The sequence below is a fragment of the Polyodon spathula genome, chromosome 23 (assembly GCF_017654505.1).
Source record: "Polyodon spathula isolate WHYD16114869_AA chromosome 23, ASM1765450v1, whole genome shotgun sequence".
In the NCBI taxonomy this organism is placed as follows: Eukaryota; Metazoa; Chordata; class Actinopteri; order Acipenseriformes; family Polyodontidae; genus Polyodon; species Polyodon spathula.
Window position 1 is genome coordinate 27,131,043 of NC_054556.1, and position 916 is coordinate 27,131,958.

The following is a 916-nucleotide window of genomic DNA, read 5'->3' on the forward strand; positions in this document are numbered from 1 at the left end:
CTTTCAGACTGTATCACAACCAGACCAGCGATTCTTCACATACATGCATGCCTTTGAACCAGCTGCATGACCAGGCGCACTACTGGATTTTGCAACAGGAAAAATAAATAAATAGTTATTTATTTGATTTTATTTTTTTTAATGACTTTATCATCTGGATTTAATTCCCTTAACATTTTTAAACAAATAAATACAAATGCTCCTAGTATACATATCCCAATCTTAAAATAAATACACATTGTATTTGCATAACCCATTCAATTCTATTAAATGTACATGTGGAACGCAGTCGAAGCTACCTGCATATTCCTCAGGTAACGTCAACCCCCCGTTAGCCCCGCCCCCGTAGAACTCACCTTGCCCCTCACTGGCTGCTGTGGGGCGGTGACGTCACTGGCAGCCTCTCTCTCACCTTCTTCCTGCTGCATCATCACTGCCTCTGCTATCCCGAGGAGCTCTGCAGCAACTCCCTGTACAAAAAACAAATATATATATATATTATACAGTAAAATAAAATCCTCCTCCTGCCCTCCTCCACTCCCCCCCCCGAACCAGCAAAAATAACAAGAAACACCACAAAACTGCTCTGGAAAACCCCGGGACATGGCCAGGCTAGAACAGGTGCTGCTGCTGGAGCCCGAGCACGAACTCAAATTCAAAGGTAAGATGCGTGGGGAGAAACTCGCAACTCGCAAGACGTGCAAAATGTGCAAAATGTGCAAAATGTGCATGGGCAAAATAGGAAGGAGGCAGCCGTGTTACGGAGGGGGATTTCGGGCAGAGACAGACCGGCGCAGTGTGAGAGAGCCAACAGCTACCGTTTGCCCTTCACTTAGAACAAAACGCAAATAACAACTATATATCGACACTGATTACTCCGGGACAGGCTCCATTTTATATCCCAGGCCGGGTACTC

At 45.3% G+C, this 916-nt stretch overlaps 1 protein-coding gene across 1 annotated transcript in view; it reads left to right on the plus strand.

Moving 5' to 3' along the window:
• Positions 1 to 388: 388 nt before the first annotated feature.
• LOC121298504 (vesicle-associated membrane protein-associated protein B-like) overlaps positions 389 to 916 on the plus strand; it is a 7,683-nt gene continuing 7,155 nt past the window's right edge. The window contains exon 1 of the mRNA XM_041225653.1: positions 389 to 661. Coding sequence (XP_041081587.1) covers positions 604 to 661 — 58 coding nt within the window. The 5' untranslated portion in view covers positions 389 to 603. The remainder of the gene's footprint in view (positions 662 to 916) is intronic.